This window comes from Semicossyphus pulcher, unplaced genomic scaffold (assembly GCF_022749685.1).
Source record: "Semicossyphus pulcher isolate SPU_LCO1_2020_fin unplaced genomic scaffold, fSemPul1.0.p SCAF_16, whole genome shotgun sequence".
Taxonomy (NCBI): Eukaryota; Metazoa; Chordata; class Actinopteri; order Labriformes; family Labridae; genus Semicossyphus; species Semicossyphus pulcher.
In genome coordinates, this window is record NW_027211670.1 from 24,377,679 (window position 1) to 24,395,735 (window position 18,057).

At 43.2% G+C, this 18,057-nt stretch overlaps 1 protein-coding gene across 4 annotated transcripts in view; it reads right to left on the reverse strand.

The window, feature by feature from the left end:
* Positions 1–570: 570 nt before the first annotated feature.
* Positions 571–18,057, reverse strand: part of kansl1a (KAT8 regulatory NSL complex subunit 1a) — a 32,173-nt gene continuing 14,686 nt past the window's right edge. For 2 of the 4 annotated variants that reach the window (XM_069664182.1, XM_069664181.1), the window contains 13 exons: positions 12,887–13,028; positions 12,668–12,751; positions 10,697–10,800; positions 9,816–9,957; positions 7,205–7,370; positions 6,519–6,674; positions 5,654–5,863; positions 5,413–5,567; positions 4,284–4,408; positions 4,030–4,087; positions 3,153–3,265; positions 2,797–3,049; positions 571–2,267 (listed from right to left, as the gene is read on the reverse strand). In XM_069664182.1, coding sequence (XP_069520283.1) covers positions 2,052–2,267; positions 2,797–3,049; positions 3,153–3,265; positions 4,030–4,087; positions 4,284–4,408; positions 5,413–5,567; positions 5,654–5,863; positions 6,519–6,674; positions 7,205–7,370; positions 9,816–9,957; positions 10,697–10,800; positions 12,668–12,751; positions 12,887–13,028 — 1,924 coding nt within the window. In that variant the 3' untranslated portion in view covers positions 571–2,051. The remainder of the gene's footprint in view (positions 2,268–2,796; positions 3,050–3,152; positions 3,266–4,029; positions 4,088–4,283; positions 4,409–5,412; positions 5,568–5,653; positions 5,864–6,518; positions 6,675–7,204; positions 7,371–9,815; positions 9,958–10,696; positions 10,801–12,667; positions 12,752–12,886; positions 13,029–18,057) is intronic. The other 2 variants (XM_069664183.1, XM_069664184.1) reach the window with 2 other exon arrangements.

Consider the following 18,057-nt stretch of genomic DNA (forward strand, 5'->3'; position numbering starts at 1 on the left):
ACACCATGTGACCTGTGTCACATGACTTGATCAGGGTTAAATTGCTGCACCTGGCTGCATGCGTTGACTTAATCCATGTTATAATAAAGGATTATTATTCTACACCAGAGCGCCTCGGAGGCCTGTTGACTGCCTCTGCACACCTTGGATTTATTTACCGTCAGATAGCTGGACTTTTTCTGTCTCTATGCAAACAATAATCTACTGATTAATAAGGATTCCATTCATGTTGTGATTTTTCTTCATTGTATTAAACTGAAGATCTTTGGATTTTGAATGAAAAGCAAGAAATAATGTCTGACTTTGAGAAACTTAAAAATAATTTAAAATGTGCTTTTGAGACTTAAAGACATTTGTCGATAGTAATAATAATCCTTATCGAAGCCCAAACCCACTTCAGAGGCAGCGACATGCTCTGAGGAATCAGTCAAGATGCAAAAATACATGTTACAAAAAAAGTCCCAAAATCAGGAGCGTTAACTCCGACTGCGACGGGGTGAATGAGTGAATTATTGAATGAGTGACTTCAGACATTTCGACACTGAAGGACTGGAGGCCAGAACAGTAACGCCAAGTTAAACATAAATGTTTTAATGGTACTATTTACAAAAAAGAAAAACAATTCTGCTTTTTGATTAGGTTAACTGCTGCAACAATCGAACAGGTACATCGACATCTTAACTACAAAAGAAAGAAACAGTGATTGAATGGCTGTGGCATACAAAGGAGGTGTAAAATGAAAAACAACCATAGATTTTTTTTGCATAGCAATTAGTTACTTAAGAAGAGGAGGGGGGGCAGGGGGGGCAGAGAGTGTGGTTATGATGTTTGTGTGTATGAGGGGGCAGAAACAAAGTCCTTCTTGAAACGGAGCAGATGTGATCGATCTGAGAGTGAAACTATTAAACAGCAGAAAAGATTCCCTTACGTTGAAAACCTGAGCTCGGGGTGGCTTCTGGCTGAGAGCTGCTACATTTGAAATGTTTGCAAGAGAGAAATTTGTCAAGCTGAACCAGAAGAAACAGGAAGTGAGGGCGAAATTGTGTTTATTTAGCCACATGTTTTATCTTTCTGATACAGGAGAAACTGTACGACGAGACGAAGATGGTACAATCATCCTGCGACTGATTCCTTTTGCTTTCTGTTTAATAAGTGAAATCTGCCTGTGCTGTTGTGATAAGACTAACATGAGCATGTTTCCCAGCATGCAGCAGCGCTTTCTTTGTAGGGCAAGTGCTCAAAAAGTCACCCCAGTCCTCTCTGTGCCGTCACCCTCTTTACAACAGAACGGAGGGAAGAGAGAGATTACAGGGGCGGGACACTCTCCTGAAGAGACTGTAAAGGAATGATTTTACTATTCAGAGAAAAAAAAACAAACACACAGAGAATGTGTTACGCTGGAACAGACAGAACAGACACAAATAAAACATGTCAGGAATGAAAAACAAACAAAGAAAGCAAACCAACAAAACCAGACTTGGCAGTTTGGAGAAGTGCTCTGGTGATTTCAGGCGACCTCTAGAGGGAGAAGAAGGAACCACATCTCAAATGTACCTGTTTATTTGGATGAGGAGGAGGAGGAGGAGGAGAAGAGGAGGGAGGGGGTATTTTTTCTTGTTTTGTTATTTGTCACTCCACTAAAAATGTACATGGGAATTACAAGCAAACTAGTCAATAGAAAACACCCTTTGGCCATATTTTGAGGAGTCCGCTACATAGTGCGCTACGAGTGTACACGCGACATATGAAACACCACTAAGCCCCCATGTACATTGTTTAGCCTACTACAGAAAACATTTTTTGTAACGTGTTGTTTTATACTTTTTTTTTTTACATTTATCCTTTTTTTTCCTGTGACAAAAACAAGTGTAGGGAAAGGCTTCTATCTCCATAATGTTCACTAAAAACTGTGAAAGTATTAGACTGATGTTTGAATATCAAACAACAGGAACCCATTTAATATCTTATTCTGCTTTGAGGTTCTGCTTGTTAATGCCAGAGAGGAGCTGTGAGGGGCAGGGCAGGGGGCGGGGCCTCAGCCTGTCAGTCATTCATCGGTGGGTGGAGGCCTTGTGTTTGGGGACGATGCCGCCGTCTTCGTCACAAGGCAGCTCCGTGTCGTCCGAGTCCAGCCGTCCGTAGGCGGTCGCCCTGCAACCTGAGATGCTGCGCATTCGGGGCCTGATGTGGTGGTCGCCCTCTGGCTCGGGCTCGATGGCCGGGTCCTCTGGCATGGGGAAGCCGCGGCGCTCCCACGGCGCTACCGTCTGCAAACAACAGACAGAGCTCATTTAAGAAAATGTATTATGAACATATCGGCTTTTTATTTCTATTCTAGAGGAGCTTCACATGATTCACAGGGGAAATTATCTGTATTTGACTTTTAATGACGCTTTATGCCGCCCCTCAGTGCATCCTCTGTCTGAATAGGCTGTTTTAGCTCCTGAGTCTTTGAGCCCATCCTCCCTGAAAGCCCTTTTTCTGATTGGCTAGATTCCCTGAAGCCTGTGAGCACCACTAGAACTAAATAACATGTTTCATTATTGACAGGAAATGCTGCTTTTCAAACCCATACCGACACAATCTGGCCAAAGTCTAGGGCTGTACCCAACCTAGGCTTCAAGTATGTCTTCCCTTTTATTACAGGAGGACGTCTCCACTTGCATGGTACATATGAAAAATGCTGACTAAAGTGGAAAATGTCTGCTGTGAGGAAATGTGGCTCAAAGGTCCCCTTTTAAAGACCCTGGAAAAATGCCCTCAAGTCTCATCGTGCAGCAACGATCCAACACGTACCCGTTCCTCAAAGGTGAAGTCGGGCGTGGAGCAGCGAGTGTCCTCACTGGACAGCAGCCGGTGCGAGTCTCTGGAGCAGGGCGTGTGGGGGTTGGAGGTGGTGTCGGGGCTGGCGGGACTCATGGGTGAGGGCACGTGGCTGTAGTCGTGCAGCATGGGGCAGTGACCCGGGTCTGGAGACGCAGGCTGAGGGGTGGGAGGGTTGGTCCCGCACAGCAGCGGCGTGGTCCGCCCGTCCACAGATTTATACGACCTGAGAGGGAGTTCAGAGTCCACGTCACATCTACAGTCTGTGTGTGTGTGTGTGTGTGTGTGTGTGTGTGTGTGTGTGCGTGTGACACAGAGGGGGTACTGACCTGCTGCCCCTCCTCTTAGCAGGAGCCAGAGCCATCCAAGTCCAGCGGGAGCGCTCCTGGTCCTCGTAGGGCTGATGGAGCAGAGTGAAGGCTGCGTCTGTCAGGTCCTCCACCTACACAGGATAAAACAAAACAATCAGTTCATACTTTCACAATCTTCCAACATTTAAACACCTTTTAATACAACATAAGACACACCATAATGCTTATATCACAGCCAAAGTATGAAATATATCAATAAAAAACAATTGTTTACCAAGTGAGTGAAGTTGTTGACATTTATATCACATTTTAATAATGAAAGACAGATTAGAGATGACTGGATGGATGGATTAGTGCATTAAAAAAATACTGCATATAAATCATGAGGTAAAAAACTGTCAGGGACTTTTTGCAACTCTCCTGTTCCACAATGCTGAATAAATAAAACAGCTACCAACCACAACACATCAAAAGGTTTTAGCGCCCTGATTCTGCCAGGCTGTGAACTGCACAGTTTTCTTATTGTGTACATTTTGTTTGTTTGTTTAGACGAGTGACAGGAAATATAAGAAGAAGAGAGCGGGGATGACGTGCCTCTGTGCATGGGGCGCCTGCTCAACCAACTGAGCTAAACGACGCCCCCTTTCTTATATATTTAAAGTAAAAACTTACAAGAATAATAATAAATGTTCTCATGAGCTGCAGCCCTTATTTTGTTTGAAAGGTTAAAAGAGTTTCCTCTTTAAAAGAGACCCTGAACCTCTATTGTGTTCGACCACCAGGGGTCACTGTTCACTCATTACCAACATAACGGAGCTGAAAACAGTGAATAAAAAAAGAACAGGCATGTGAAACTAAGAGGAAACAGTCAGTAAATATGGTGGTTAACACTGACCTCACGCTCATCTTCCTCTTCAGTGATTGGCTGAGAGAAGATGTCCACCGATCGCCAACTACACAGGCAGAAAAACAAATGTGAGAACAGCAGCAGTGACAACACGCTTCACGATATAAATACACCGCAGAAGGAAACCAGGCAGGCGGTAACAGCTCCTGTGTCAGACCCCACAGGCCGCAGGACAAACATCATGCCGGTCAGGTGTGAAGTCCTGAGCCGACAGTGTGAGCAGTGCGTGCAGGTGTGTTTACCTCGGGGTGAGGATCTCCTTGTACTGCAGCTTCTCCACTCTGGTGGTGGCAGCCACAGACATGGGGATCACGATGTTGTTGATGTCGAAGGAGCTTTCACCTCGCCTCCTCTTGATGGGCTGCTGCTGGAGGACAGAGGGACGAGTGACGGATCAAAAACACAACTTTAGCTTGAAGAAGATTTTTACTTCCTCTAAACACTCAATATCAGCATCTTTATATGGATTATATTGCAGATATTACAATTCATATACTTCATTATGATTTGTTCAGCATCTGTTGTGTGCATCGTTTTTTTGTGACAATGCAGCATTCTATGTTTAGCTGTATATTATATTTATGTAAAGGCCGTACTTCTTGGTGTTTAAATTTGCAACGAGAAGAATATTTCTGCAGTTCTTGTGCAGATCACATCCAACACATCAGTGCACACCTTCCACTGCAGGGGGCTCCTAACAGACAATAATAGCTACTCTCAACACATTCATGGCGGAGCAGGAGCCATTTAAATATTAAACCTCGCACAGATTTTGCTTTACAAGCATTTTCTCAAACCACACCTGTCAGCACATTATCAGATACCCAGCCTGCACTGCCTGACAGACGCTACACTGGCTGTTAGATGCTACACTGGCTGTTAGATTACCACAGGTGTGTGCTTCCTGTCACTTCCTGCTTCAGCAGCTGCAAAAACAAACAAAACCACGAAGCAAATGATGTTTCAGTTTGAGTTAACTTTCACTTTCTCACCTGCTCGCCCACTCGCTTCATCACAACCCTGCATGTCAACAGTGTCTGATATCAGGCTGAATCAGGGCGACATGTTATCTAACATTTACAGTAGCTCTTATGAAGTTTCAGTTCCCACACTAAACTCCTCCAGTCCACACGTTTCACATTTCACCCGTAAGACTAAAGATGTTGTGGTGCCTGTAGAGATCACATTCAGTCATGTGAAACTTTCCACACAGGCACAGAAATAAAAAACACAGTGCTCTGCTGGATCTGCAGTTTGAGACCAGACCAGAGCTTTGAACTGATGGTATGCACCATCTTCATCTCGTCCTGCTTTATTATAAGACATGAAGCAGGCAAACAGAACTAGAGCTGTGCTGCAATGTGTCCTTACAGGTGTGTTTGGGACGCTCTGGCTGCCGGGGCCCAGCGGTGTGGAGTTCTCCGAGGACGTGGACAGCTGGCGTGTGAGGGGGCTGTGGAGGGACGAGTGCATGTTGGCCAGAGAGGGGCAGGGGCTGCTCGAGTCCAGGAAGAGTTTAGGGGAGGCTGGAGGACAGGAGATGGGCGTGTTTAGATTCATTATCCCACAAAACGATTGCATGTACTTGGGGCTTCATTCATTAAACACTCACTGTCGGTCCTCTCCAGCGAGGGCTCTCTTAATCTCTTGCGGCTGTAGTTCTTGTCGTAGGGCCCCAGCGGGGTGGAGAGGCCCTGCAGCCGCTCGGTCTTGCACACGGCCTGGCCCTCGAGCCGGGCTGTGTTCAGAACAGCACTGCTGCTGCCCACGTTGCTGTCCACTGTCCTCTGCTTCTCAGCACGGTTCTTATAGTGGCCCAGTCCTGCAACACAAAGGTCACATTATTATTATTATTACACATTTTCATTATTATAAGATGTGTTAGACTAGTTTTCACAGTGAATGTTTTATATGCGAGTATTTTAAGGAACCATGCATTCATCTTAATCCCTACAAGGCCCCAGTTTTAAGAGACTCCCTACGCTGGGTATGATGTGCATTTCTGCTTCACCACCAAAATAATAGAAACAATGAAGCTGCTGGAGTTGTAAGAACTCTTGGGTTTGGCAACAACAGCCAATCCCGCACTGCCTCTTCCCTGTGGCAACGTGAAATAAAACAGTTACTGGGACGAACATCACTGGGGAATGAAAATAACTGGAATTAAATGAAAAACATTCTGCAATAAACATTTCACAATAAGCCAACAAACATAAGAAACACTGGAAGCTCTGTATCGCTTATTTTATTAATTGTAGTCATCATTATTTCATTTATTATCTAACACTGATAATAGATGCAAAATTAGCAGCTGGCCGACTCGGTTTATCCTTAAATTATTTAGCCGTCTCTGTTAAAGTGGACTGTACATTTAAAATATATGGAACACTTGGGTTCTCCAGGGATGTCAGAGGACCTGCAGACAGCTCCTGCAGTATCTCTGTGTAGGCATGTGTGTCTGCAGCATTTGTACTCACTGACTGCCATGAGTGAGTTGGTGAACTTGTGCTTCTCTTTGGACGAGGACAGCTTGTGTTTGAGGGAGAGCTTCTTCAGTGGTTTGCTCCTCTCCAGCGACTTGGTCTGCCACTGGCTCTTCATCACCTGCTGCAGGCGGAGGCCTATACAAACGTCTGAGGGACGAGGACAGGAAGAGGATTTAAACGCTGAGATTTCACCTGCATACAACATGTGCAGTGTAAAGCTGGATGCTTCAGATTTGCCATCTGTAGTTCAACATTAGCGATTCACAATGATATATAAAATTTATAATAAGCCAAAGGCACTCTACCATGCGAGCTAATGCCAAATCCATCTCTGTCTCGTGGTTGTAAATACTACACTGTCTCAATAATGTATCAGACAAATGTGGTTCATGTTTTTCATTTGCAAAAGCACAATACATTCCTTAATAATCACTAAAATGCTCTGCAGAAGCAGAGCAGAGACGTGTGTCACTGGATAGTAAAGGGAGCCAGGCACTGAGACACATCAGGGGGAAATGTGACCCACTGCAGATAGAAAACATTTTCAGCCATTTAGACGATCTTTTCTAAGAACTTCCTGTCGAGGAGTCGCTGAAAGGCCCCTCCCTGTTTGTCTTCCCCTCTGGATGTAAAGAAGGAAACGGCTGCGTAAACTGAGCAAAGAGCCCGACACTGACCGTCAGGGAAGGAGAGGATGGGGTGGACGCCAAGATCCAGTCTTGACAGGCGCTCCAGGGTGGGCAGCTCATACTGAGGGTCCTCTCTAGGGGTGGGCCAGCCACCGCACATCACACAGCTGGGGTTGACCCTGCAGTTACACTGGATACAGCTGCTCCTCGGGGCCTGGAAACCATGTCAGAAAAACCATGTCAAGCTGTGATCGCTCATAATTCAACCTTTCTGTTAACAGTGTTAGAGTGCATACTGTATCACTCAGTGAAGAACAAACAGCTTCTAGATGTGTCTAAGATTAACTGCACAACAGGAGTTAAGTGAGTCACCACAGAAAACATTTCCATCTTAGAAGTCATTGGCGTCACAGTGACACACTGCATGTTTTATTCTACTGGCTCCTGAGCAGCATGACCGGTGTAAAAACAGAACACAGGCAAAATTATACCCCATGGATGCCACGGTGAGGACAAAGGACATTTGTCAGGCTCAGTATCTGTTGCACCCTTACACCCTTCTCACCCCGTCCTAATAAATGCACTGATGACAGATATTTACATGGCATTGAGCAATAAAGGTGAATGAACACAAGTGCCGTAAAATTCAGTAGACGCACTTTGAACACATTTTTATATCTAAAAAGTGGAAGGCATCCTTTATACCGATGTGACCAATATACCAGTGTAAAATGCAGAGGTATATTATTGTGTTTCAGTGTTTTACCCACACGATGGCGCTATCCAGTTGTCAAGTGGTGACATCACATCTCCGCATTAAACTGTTTCTGGGTCCAAGCCGCTACAACGTCGTGTATTTACGCTTAAAACAGCGGGGAAATCTAACTTGATTGTTGCCAAAGCTTCATCACAGACATGCACCGCCATGATCGCCACCCTCACAACAAACAATGTAGGCTGCCAGCTACTGCAAGCTACCGCACCGAAGCTAGCAGGATCGCAAACTCAACATGGTGAAAACAGCTGGAAGGTTTAATTTGTTTGTGTGTTTTAAATTGAAATACATTGAAATAGTGTTGAAATAACTTGTGTACATGTTTTTATTTATAAATAGCTACAGAAAACCTTCATTTCCTCTGGGACACCCCCAAAACAGACTGCGTCTTATATTCAGGTGTGACTTATATTGCAGATTTTACAGTAGTTTGCATCTTAAAGCTCCTGTGAGGAGTTTTTTGCAGGTTATCAAACAGACTTAAATTAATTCTAATTACTCTATATGAGCTACAAAAGCAAACCAGACCATCAGCAACAAGATTGATTATTTCTATGTAGTTATTTTTAAGGGGTAGGTGTCACATAAAGCGATTAACCTCACGCTGCCTTTGTATTCCAGGGTAAAAATGTAAAGTGAGTGACACATGTCACTGTTAAAGAAAGCTGGATGAGATTGTTAAATATCACCACTTAAGCACATACAGGACAAAATCAGAGAAGAGATGAGAGACAGCTTTGTCCACAGGGGGCGCCAAAACAAACACAACCCGAAAGCTCCTCACAGGAGCTTTAAATGATCTCCTTTACTAACTCATGCTGAGATGAGGTGAAGCCAGATTCAAAGATAAACTTGACGTGCATGCAGCTTTTGTTTTGGTGCATTTCATCTTAATAGTAAATGTAAGCTAGCTATGAATGAGGGGAAATTCCTGCAATGCACGATTCTGCAGCTTTAAAGAGGAAGTGATTTCTTGCAGGTTATTCAGTGCACGAGTTTACATCATGAATCAAATCACCTTTCACCTCAGGCTCTCGTACAGGAAAGAGACTTTAGTGATGTTTGGATCTTCAAACACTTAAAAGAGGTTTATGAAATAAATGTGCATTATGAAAACCTTTATGATACTAACTTCTGTGCACAAACTACACTTAGTAGCTTAGTAACTTAGTATCGATAAAAACAGAGAGACATTGGCACTGATACCTACAAATCTAAGTAAAGGGGTTTATTTCTGTTATTTTAAAATAGATAAACCTCTGTGGGGGCAGTGGGCACGTTATGTCATCTCTGTATGCCCTACAACCACGTAACACTGACTGAAAGTCTACAGTCGTGCCCTGAAGCTTTAAATACAACAGATTGAGGAAGATAAGGCTGCATAATATACTGAATGTTCTCTCTTTATGTAAAAACTATCTACTCAAAATGTCCCAAAGAACCCCGAGCTGTAGTGTGTATGTGTGTGTGTGTGTGTGTGTGTGTGTGTGTGTGTGTGTGTGTGTGTGTGTGTGTGTGTGTGAATCATCAACAATCAGCCAATGTTTCTATTTTCCCTCCACTAAAACTTGTGAGTTGTCACAAGGGTGATTTCTCTTCTTTGTTGTTTGCCCCAGTTTTTCATTAAAAAGTCACTGATCTCTTTTTTCCTCTGATATAAGGTCACAAACCAAAGAGCTAATCAGTGACAGCAGCAACTTAGAGCACATTAATTGTGTGAGAATAAAGGTCCATTTCTTGTGGAGCTCTGCAACAAAATATTTAACATCTTCACAGCACGAAAACACAGATTTAAAAAACATAGCCTCACAGGATGATGTGATTTAAGGATCGTCCACATACAGTGAGCATGCTGAGCCTTCAAACACAGACCCCCAGACTCACCTTGCCGTTGAGGTTGGGCACAGTGTTGGGCTGAATGAGCCGCCGTCGTCTACAGCTGACGAGCGGTCGCGTGCGCGCGGCCACACACGTGCTGTCGTACGCCGACGGCTGCTGGTGCTTGGTGTCTGCACTCTCTGCCATCCTGTCACAAGGACAAACAACAGGGAGAATAAGGTCACAGATTTTACACCTTCAGATTAAACACTAACACACTGTGTCTCAGGTGACCAATAAGACACATCAGCAACATGCAACAATCAGTTTGTTGTCTTTCTGTAAAGCAGTAAAAGCAGGGCAAATTATGGTTGTTATTTTTCTGTCTTGATGAAAGAAGAGTGAATTCTATGAAGATATTTTATAATAAAATCCTCAAAACTACGTCTCAGTTTAAAGATAATGAAGCAACAGCATCATTTTTATAATTTATTAGTCTACTAAACACTTTAGAGATTAATCAATTCAGAATTTTGACTATGAAATATAAGAAAATAGCGCAACATGCCCTTTAAGAACTCTATGAAACTGCCTGTTTTCCCCCAAACACATTTTATATCTAATCTTAAACACAAAGATCTTAGACACAAGATGATTAGCGTCATGTACGACAAAGAAGAGCATTAAATGTTCATGTTAGTGAAGGTGGAACTCAAATATGTCACACTTTAGTTTAAAACTAACCAAAGCGATTATCAAAACAGCTGCTTTCTTTTCTGTTGAGTGACTTGTCGATAAGCGACTAATCGTCACAGCTCTCAACAACATCAGCACCTCACAATTACAAATGCCTAAAATCCATCATTATCGAGAACTCCCCTGTTGTGTTTCTCAGAAAACAGAGTGCCTTCTGGGAGATATAACAAGGTAATCATCATCAGCTGTACCTGGTGAGGACGCCGTTAACAGGCTGTGCGTTTTGACCTTTCCAGGGCTCTGTGTTGGCGATGTGGGCGGCGCCTGTGTGCTCCAGCCGCTCTGAACCAACATCCTGCACGGACAGATAAGACAAAGCCAGTGAGAACACACTTCATGTTACTGGCACAGAAACACAGAGGACTGACAGCACTTAACAGAAGCGGGGATATTTAAGGAAACTACATAATAGACAAACTGAATCATGCCGCTCCTCTGGCCTTCAATTATTCAGTTTGGATTTGTGATAAAGGGCCGGGCTCTCCCAAAACTTATGACTACAGAGACGTCACCGAGCTCTGTTCCTCACAAGCTTTCAGACACAAATTAAACTATTTCATGGTTTCATTCAAACTGAGGCTTCCTTGGTTTGTCCTGAAGTCTCAGTTCACTAATTCAACACTTTACAGGTCCTTGTTTTTGCCCAACATCTATTACAAAAGTCTGTCTGAGGAAGGAAGGTTTTTTTTTGTTTCAAATCAACAATATGCCTCTGTAAGAACCCAAAAATGACACCTTTGATCAGGGTTATTGTACAAACCGTACAATTCATAGACTGTATGACTAATTAAAATACAGCAACAGAGCTTGGTTCAGACTGCAGGCAAATCAGATTTGTTTCTTCGGACAGCACCGACCTATCTGCATGGGTTCAAGTCGTAACAACGCAGGCGACTGCAACAACACACGTGACCAGGAGTGTAATTATCTATTTGAATAAACATATCAATTCCATGACCAGCAGATACCAGAGCCATTGTCGTAAAGATAAAACAAAACATGTTATGGCATGCCAGCGAACATGTTTCCGTTTCCATGAAACAGGTCTCTCATATCAGTCCAAAAAGGTTCACCTCGTCTTCACTGAACTTAATGATACGTTTCTTATCAGGAGACAAATGATTTAAGGTGTTTTTACCTCGACATTTGTCAATGATGTTGCAACATCACATGACTCTTCTGAGGAAGACTGCAGGAAGACACCAGTCCAAACATGTGAAGGCAAAAAACTCCTTAAATCATTTGTCTATTGATGAGAAAAGTAAAAATAGGTCTTTAATATCGTCTCATATAATTTAGCAGCCTGTGAATCAAATTATGTTTCTATTGTTTTATGTTCATGTGTAAAATCTGGATGAGACAGAAAACAGATTTGGGCTCTCAGTCTGAACGGGTCCTCAGAGCAGAGGCCGCGCCTGCAGTCGTACTGGATTAACAAACATTTGTATAAACAACTCGAGCGTATCCAGACTGACGGGCTCAACCTGCGATAAATCATTGAAAAGATGAATGCTGAAGACGTTTATTACACAAAGCATTTTCTGTCTAAATCATTTCAGACCTGAGAGACGGATAAAAAAAATCATTTCCTGAGAGCATTTATCATTTCCACCAGATGCTGTGACAAGAACAAACAGGCCCAATGTTTCATTGATTATCAGGTTCCTATGAATAACCTGTACGTGCAGAGACAGTCAACAGCTCACATTAAACATCCAAAGCTCAGACACAGAGCTTTAATTAAAACATTTACTGTAAACTTCATGAGCTAATTTTTCCAACAAGCATTATCTACGTTTTTCCACTCTTAAACGCTCGGTTAACTTAAACAGGCTGACGTGACACAGCATTTGGAGGATTTTTTTGAGTGATTTAAGCTCAACATTTTGACGTAATTCTGTTTCTGGCTGAGCCTTTGTTGGAAGAAATAATATCATAGCCCAAATGTGTAATCCAATAGAAAAAAAGAACGCCCTCTTTGCTTCAATAATCACAAAAAAGATCCTGGTGAGAGCACAAAATGCTGTATACTCATGAGATACTGCATTTTAGAGCCAGATTACGGAACTTCCGCAGAGATCATAAATCTATTTGAGCCATTTTCTCTGCCTATTCAAGCTCAACAAAAGCGCAGCTGTAGGGTAACCTCACCCTCTGCTTACCTGAGTGTTTACAGGCTCTGTCTTCACCTCTGTCCCGCCTGCAGACACAGCGCTCGGGGCAACACCTCCCAACTCTACTGAGCCCTACAGAACCAAGACCTGAGTGTTACTTCCACCCCAGAGATCATATTTGTGCTAAAAACCCTCCTGAAACAGCTCAGTGTTCTTCTCGTATTTAACACACATGATATATCTAACATAGAGAGAACAGCGACTGACCTTGCTGGCGCGGATCTGTCTGTAGATGTCGGTCTGCTGTCGGATGCGGTACTCCAAGTCTGAGATGTGGGCCTGGAGCCAGTTCCAGTGGCTGATGATGGCGGCTCTCTCCACCGTGTAGCGGCTCTCTGCTCGCTTCCATCTGGGGGTCAAGAAAGGGACAAGTGCTTGTTTGAGAAAAGGTGAACAGATGAAATCAGGGCATAAAAAAAATCACCAGCCACAAGAAGCAAGCTGGTAAAATATCAATGTGGCTGGTAGGTTTCTCTTAAATATTCAAATAATCTGCTTTTCTCCCTTTAATATGGTTTGATAAAATAAGACACCTCCTTGGAGTCTGAGAACCTTGGATGGACATGTTTTATGTTTTAAGATCAATGTTTTAATTTCAGTAGCATAAAGGCAAATATGGTTTTATGTAGTCTGTCTTATCCAACATGAAATACTAATAAAAACAGATCATTTACAGCACATTATCTTGTGAGCCTCAGAGCATTTCCCCTGTCAGACTGCAGAGGTCAGTGAATCAGCATTATACAAATCACTCAGTAACTGCAGGCACCCTGAGAGAGCATTATGAGCAAAAACATGTTCAGACATGCTTCAATAATGTGGAGGACATGTAAAAATAGAGAGTTTCATTCCACTGATTTATTTGATGGTAAACAATGAATGCCAACTGAGAGCAGAGTACTCCATTTTACCAGTATGACACACAGAATGGGCATTTCAAAGGCAGACATGAGAGGAAAATGTCTGCTCCTGCACCGTGCAGCAACGACCACAGAGGGCGCTGTTTCATCAAAGTGCAGGCTGCAGTGACCGTGGCTGAACAATGAAAAAAATGACTCAGATGGCAGACAAAGATAGACCTTGCTCTCCTCTGCGCTTTCTCCTCCCCACACCCGACTCTGTTTTCAATTTTTCAGAGCTCCACCAGGATGGAGGAAGTGGAGAAAGGCTTCTGCTGGGAGAGGGAGAAGAGATGGGGAAGGGGAAGGAAGAGGGGAGTAAAAGAGGGACAACAAGGAACGGGAAGCTCTGGCAGCCTGGAGAGGAACAGACGGGCTTTAAAAGCAATCTACAGGCCACAGGGTGCTGGAGGGGGTGGGGCAGGGTCAGGGAACAGTGCGGCAGACACTGGGATAACCAATAATCCAACCAGGCATGTTGTCTTATTGTGGAGCTGAGCGGAAGGAGAGTTACTGTGGCTTTGACGCAGACATCAGCCAACAATCAGTGCAATCAAAGACGTCTTGATTCTTTCCTTCATTCAGCCACAACATTAAGAAATCTATGGCTTGTTCCCTGCAATACAGAATCAAGGACACTGCTGCAAATCCAGCTGCAGTTACCTGCTAATAACCTCCCATTGCTATTCTACAGACTCCATCCTGCTCTGCGCACATAAACAAACATGTTCTCCTCTTACACACTAAATGGTGGATGTTAAAATAACACTGCAACACTCATGAACACGCCCATGCCTGGTGCACCAGATCAATTCAGTGGCAATTCATTTGCATCACTGAATCCCCGTGGAGACTCATCTAAGAACACTGATGGCGCAAAGTGTGTCGCACCATCGGCAGCACAAATTACCGAGCACACCATGATTCACCAGGAGGTGGGAGGACACTGGATCCACCACAGGGAGGAGAGGCCAGGTGTAACGTCCCTCAGGGCGAACTGGATAATGATCTCAAGGAGATTCATAGAGGGGAATGTATATATAATGCAGAAAACGACAAAACAGTGAAAAATGAGCAGACATCTTAGCTATGGCCTGCTTACAAAGGAGAGTAAGTCTGTACACAAAAGAGCACAGAGAAGGGACAGATAGAGTGCAGTTAGAAGTTAGGACAGCATCTAAAGTCAGCCAAATGATAGGTTTATGAGTTGCTTTAGCTGCTTTCCCACTGGTCAAAAACCAGCGAACACTCGGCTTTTTTGCTTAATGGGAAAGGTTACAATCAGCATTCAGACCCGGGTCAAATGACGGTAACTCCTGCGACTCCTTGTCATCTCAGCTACAAATTCCGCCCGTCTCCGTCCAGCGCCGAGTATGATGCACAGACTGAATGAGTAATAGATACAATAAAGACCTAACCACTGTAACATCATCTTCGTTTGTGACGTCAGACAGTGACCAGCAGAAAAGAGACCGACAGGACTATACTTCACTGGCAATGGGAACAGAGACTATCAGCATCTATAAGCGAGTCTTCCCGGGTCTGAAAAACCTCCGCAACACACTAAATTTAGGTGGGAAAGGGGTATTAGTCAGCCAAGTGTTTGCCATGTTACCATGACATTATTTCATTAGTAAGGTAGTAACCCAGGCTAGGCCAGGTTACCCGAGCCAGGCTTAAGCCAACTGAATCAGAATACAGAGACTCCCAACTACAGCTCAGGGGTAACAAAGCTGGAGAGGACAAAGTTAAACTAATTAGAATGAAGGAACATAATGTTCAACTTCCTTGCTGGTTGTTCCAACATATATAGTCACTGCTTGGTTAACTGGCGGCATGGAAATGTATATTTTAAAGGTTTATTGTTGCAGTTCTTTTTATTTATCTGTCACTGATAACATCCTTTTTAAGCCCTGGAGCTTACGCTGTCGGTTATGTTCTTTAAGACTCAACTAGTTCTGTCTAAAAAATGTCAGAATCTAAGTCGGTGTTTCCCAAAGCCCAAAAAAGAATCCTTAAAATGTCTTGCTTTGTCAACAACGTCACAGAGGGGAAAATATTCATGTTTAAGAAACTGGAATCAGGTTTTTTTTTAACTTCTCTTTCTTAAACACTCAAACCGTTGAAAAAGTATTGATTGAGTGTTGCAGCTCTACAATTTGGATCTCCAGACCCTGGCATATGTGCAAAGGCCTGATTTAGACTTCACTTGCCAGTAAGAGCTAAATTAAAAACTGTAGCTAGAGTAGAGAACTCATGCTTGTGTACATTACAGTGACAGGGATGCAGTAACAGCTAAAAATGTAGTTTGGTAAAATATAAACACAGAAGTCCATTGACCTTAATCATCAGAGTGACAGAGGAGGAAGAGGAGGAGGGGTCAGTTAGCAGCATTGAGAACCTCCCCCCCTCCCAACACCAGGAGCTCCATCCTCCATCCTCCCCCCCTCTAACCAGGACACATTTTTCTCCCCCCTACTCCCACACACACAAAGCACCAGCGGCGATCACTACAGCCGTGGTTTTCTGGCTGTCAGCACATTCTCCATTGTGGAGCTTCTCTGGATGCAGCACATACGTTGTAGGGTGCTGGAGACCCCTGTACCATACCGACCCTCCTAAACCAACACGATCGTTCACAAGCATGGCCAAGCACCACACCAAAAAACAACAACAGGTCTCTGGACTGAGAGCCGGTTCACACATCTACACCTGATGTATACCTCTGCTGGAAATGTACCGTGGACGGAGGAGACGTGTGATGTTCCGTCATGCTAAGAGAAACTATCATACATGGTTTCAAGGATGCCGAGATGGTATGTTGCTCCAAGTTAAAATGCACCAAATCATACTGGTATCACCCTTTATGGGACAAACTAAGTGGAATTTTTGCACCCTCTTGATCTCTCTGTAATCCATTGTGTGTTTGTTTATAATTGTTTGGGGGTGGGGCGTTGGGGGCGGGGGTACTTCCTTTCCATACAGACACAGACTTGAAATAGATTTACTCTCTCTTAGCTTGATGCCTGTAAGACACAGTGTAATTATGATGCAATATGTAATCTGCGCTGACATTTTTACTTATCACTTCATCTTACAGCAGTATGGGCAGCAGAGCCTATACATGCGTGCATCCTGTATGAAAGGCATAAGAGCAGAGGAAGCTCTGACATATCAACTACACTGCAGAGATGTTTTTACACAAGATAGACCTGACTGCCGTTTCTTATATACGACTATCTGAAAACACTTGTTCCACTGTTGTTAATCAGTAGCCGGCAAGCTTCAAGCATAATTTCAAACTAAAAGTGATAAACAAAACAAAATAAAGACATTAAATTCAAAAGGTCAAAATTAAACGATATATAATTGTTAAAAATCGTTCCAGAAAGGGAAGATGAGTACGCAACAATCACAATAAATATCAACAAATATACAAAGGGAAAGAAACAGCCTCTAAACTGCACAAAATATGTGGCCATCAAACCTATGTCCATCGCACGCTAGCTGCTCGTCTCTGCACCAGTGCTCAGCTGTCTGCTCTGACAATTTCATGCACAAAAATTTAATACAGAGATTTTTTTCTGCTTAGAGGTGCAGCTCGCATCTGTTCCTTTCCCTCACTTATAGATTCATTTCCTTGTTCCAGCAAAGTGTTGCAGTGACACAATTCTCAAGTGCTGCTGTGTATTGCAAGCAGGGTTTAAATGTTTATAGTTTGCTCAGGCTAAAGAGGGGTAAGGGTCTCAACACCTTCCTGCTATAGTAGTCCACCTCTGCACCCTTTGTAGACATTAAAAAACAAGACTATGCAAGGCAATTAAAGCAAATGTATGATATGAGATATGTATTCTGAAAGTAGGTATCGGGAGTCCCAACATTTTGTGGTTTGGTTTTGTGTTTTTTTTAACCCTAACCCCTTGACGGCAGTGTTGTAATCCATCTACAGCTATTTTACTTTTTCACTTAAACCTAGCAACATAAACGGAAACAGGAAGAAGTAAATAAATAAATATCCTATGAAATGCCTATGAAAGAAGCAGAATCTTAAAGGGCATAAAACATCACCTTGCAAACAGTATCCCAACATATTGCAAGCTATTGAATCATAACCCCTGTATCGTAATGCTCATCTTTTTAGGCCAGATTCTTGCCCATAGGAGCCATAGTCTAGTCAAACATATTTATTAAGGATGCATTATATTGGCAGGAATGCTTATTTGTAGCTTATGCAGATATTCCATGTTAAAACATTTATTAGACTATACCAATAACCTGCAGGTATCATCGACCATTCAGAGAGATTTCATACATCTGGAGAACAGCATTTATAAGCTGTGTGTCACACCTGCAGGCCTATAGGACTTCATCATAAGGATGTTTTGTCACACATCTGCAGCCTACAAGATTTGGATATTGCACTTGGCTGCATCGTGATTTCCATAATATTTAGAACAATTGTGCAGCCCTTGAGAACCT